Source organism: Rhinopithecus bieti, unplaced genomic scaffold (genome assembly GCF_001698545.2).
Source record: "Rhinopithecus bieti isolate Rb0 unplaced genomic scaffold, ASM169854v2 scaffold_72735, whole genome shotgun sequence".
Lineage (NCBI taxonomy): Eukaryota > Metazoa > Chordata > Mammalia > Primates > Cercopithecidae > Rhinopithecus > Rhinopithecus bieti.
The window spans coordinates 44,578-47,001 of NW_016827539.1; the positions used below are offsets into that span (position 1 = coordinate 44,578).

The 2,424-nt window shown below is 54.7% G+C and overlaps 1 protein-coding gene across 1 annotated transcript; it reads left to right on the top strand.

Annotated features, from left to right (window-relative positions):
* Window positions 1-254: 254 nt before the first annotated feature.
* LOC108523318 (serine protease 22) lies at window positions 255-2,418 on the top strand. Its single transcript, XM_017863850.1, has 2 exons — window positions 255-1,491; window positions 2,043-2,418. The coding sequence occupies exons 1-2, from the start codon at window positions 1,252-1,254 to the stop codon at window positions 2,244-2,246; spliced, it is 444 nt and encodes a 147-aa protein (XP_017719339.1). The 5' UTR covers window positions 255-1,251; the 3' UTR covers window positions 2,247-2,418.
* Window positions 2,419-2,424: the final 6 nt, after the last annotated feature.

Sequence of the window (2,424 nt, forward strand, 5' to 3'; positions counted from 1 at the left end):
TTTTTGAGATAGGGTCTTACTGTGTCACCCAGGCTGGAGTGCAGTGGTGTGATCATAACTCACTGCAGCCTTTGCCTCCCAGGCTCAAGTGACCCTCCCACCTCAGTCTCCCAGGTAGCTGGGACTACAGGTGTGTGCCACCACACCTGGCTAATTTTTGTATTTTTTGTAGCGACAGGGTTTTTCCATGTTAGACAGGCTGGTCTTGAACTCTTGGGCTCAAGCAGTCCACCAGCCTCAGTCTCCTGAAGTGCTGGGATTACAGGTGTGAGCCACTGTGACCGGCCTCATTTCTACTTCAAAAGTATCTTTAGCTGTTTTGAGGCAACAGCCAGACCCATGAAGCTATTCAATTCATCGATATAGGAATGGCTGAAAGGAGGTGTGTGTGGGACTAAGCTGAATACAGGGTGAATATAAAAACAGGTCTGATTCCAGAGTGGGAACAGGCACCCCCTGGTGGCAGCATGCCATAATTGCAGGCAAAATTCTCAGGAGAAAATGCAGCCTCCTTAATTGTAAAATGCAATTTTCAAACCACCTCTGGAGGTTTGGAAAACATCATCTCGAAACTCAAACTAGATTACATAAAGCAAGAGGCAGGGAAGCAGCAACAGAAAGGGAGATGACAGATCGACAGGCAGGTGGATGATAGAGACTGGGCCAAGGAAAAGAAACATACAGGCAGAAATGAGGATACAATGAAGACCTGGAAGAGAGAGTTTGAGAGAGAGAGAGAGACTAAGTAAGAACAAAGTGTAAGACAGATGAAAATTTAACCAGATTCCAGAATAATTAAGAGAAATGACACTAGCTCAGGTGTATGGGGATCCCACTGACTCTGAGGTTTCAACCTCCCCATAATCTCTGTAGGGGCTTCTTCAAGAGCTAGAATCGCGGACTTTCAGTCCACAATCTGCAGACCACAGTCTGTAGACCAGCTGCAGGCAAGGTGTGGGGATCCCTCAGGTCCTGGTAATTTTCAGCATTGAGTAGACATTTATTGAACACTTCCTCTATAGCAGTCCCAGTGCTGGATGAAGTAATGCAGTGTCTGAGACAGGAAAGGCTCTAACCATCTGTGGATATCAGAAAATTTATTAAAGAGGCAGGCAGGGTCTTAGGTTTCACATTCATGTTCTGATTCAGCAGGGCCAGAGGTGGAGACCTGGAATTTCGATTTTCTGAAGGCATCTTGGGAGAGCCTGGTAGAGCTAATCTGTTAGCCTTTGAGCACCGCTGCTGAGAGGAATGGTGATCAGGGCGGATAGTCCTTTGAGGAGGCAACGAGGAGGGGAGACCCCAAGCCTGATTCTGTCCTCCTTCCTCTCAGTGCCCTTGCCCCACCCTCAGACCCTGCAGAAGCTGAAGGTTCCTATCATCGACTCGGAAGTCTGCAGCCGCCTGTACTGGCGGGGAGCAGGACAGGAAGCCATCACTGAGGACATGCTGTGTGCTGGCTACTTGGAGGGGGAGCGGGATGCTTGTTTGGTGAGCCCCCCTCGAACCCCCAATCCCTGGCCAGGAGGGCCTCGAGAAGGAGCCAGCATCAGCCCTGTCCCCACTGAGCATCACCACCTCTCCCTGGCCTCCTCCCCAGAACTGGCTGTGCCTGACAGCCTCCGGTCCCCATAGAACCAGCCTCAGCCTGGATCAGCCACTCACTTATTTGTTCAGACATTAAACTGGGCATCCAGCTGCACCACCTCGCCCTCCGGGAGCTTGCATTCCCTTCAGGGGGTTTCCCACGCCTCAGTACCTAGAGCCAGCTCTAGCTCTGGGACTGTCTGAAAGACAGTCAGATAGTGCAGCAGCAGCACCCGGGCCTGGATGTCTTAAGGCCTGGCCGTCTTAAGACCTGGCTGTAGCTCCTACTCTGTCGCCAGGCACTTCTCACCTGGGTGGAGCTCAGGTCCTGTCTCCCCCAGGAAGGAGAAATGGGCTCCCGGGAAGGGGCTCATCTGCTCCCTGACAGGGCACGGGCCCTGGATTCTGCCACCCCCTGTGCCACGGGGGTTCCTAACCTCGCCTCCTCTCTGCAGGGCGACTCCGGGGGCCCCCTCATGTGCCAGGTGGACGGCGCCTGGCTGCTGGCCGGCATCATCAGCTGGGGCGAGGGCTGTGCCGAGCGCAACAGGCCCGGGGTCTACATCAGCCTCTCTGCGCACCGCTCCTGGGTGGAGAAGATCGTGCAAGGGGTGCAGCTCCGTGGGCGCGCTCAGGAGAGTGGGGCCCTCACGGCATAGAGCCCGGGCTCTGGGGCAGCCGCGCGCTCCTAGGGCGCAGTGGGTCGCGGGGCTCGGATCTGAAAGATGGCCAAATCCAGTTCTGGATTTGGATCTGCGACGGCCTCGGGCGGATTCCCCCGCTGTAAATAGGTCCAACTACCTCTGGGGCCCGGAAGGCTGCTGCGGAAAGGAGGAC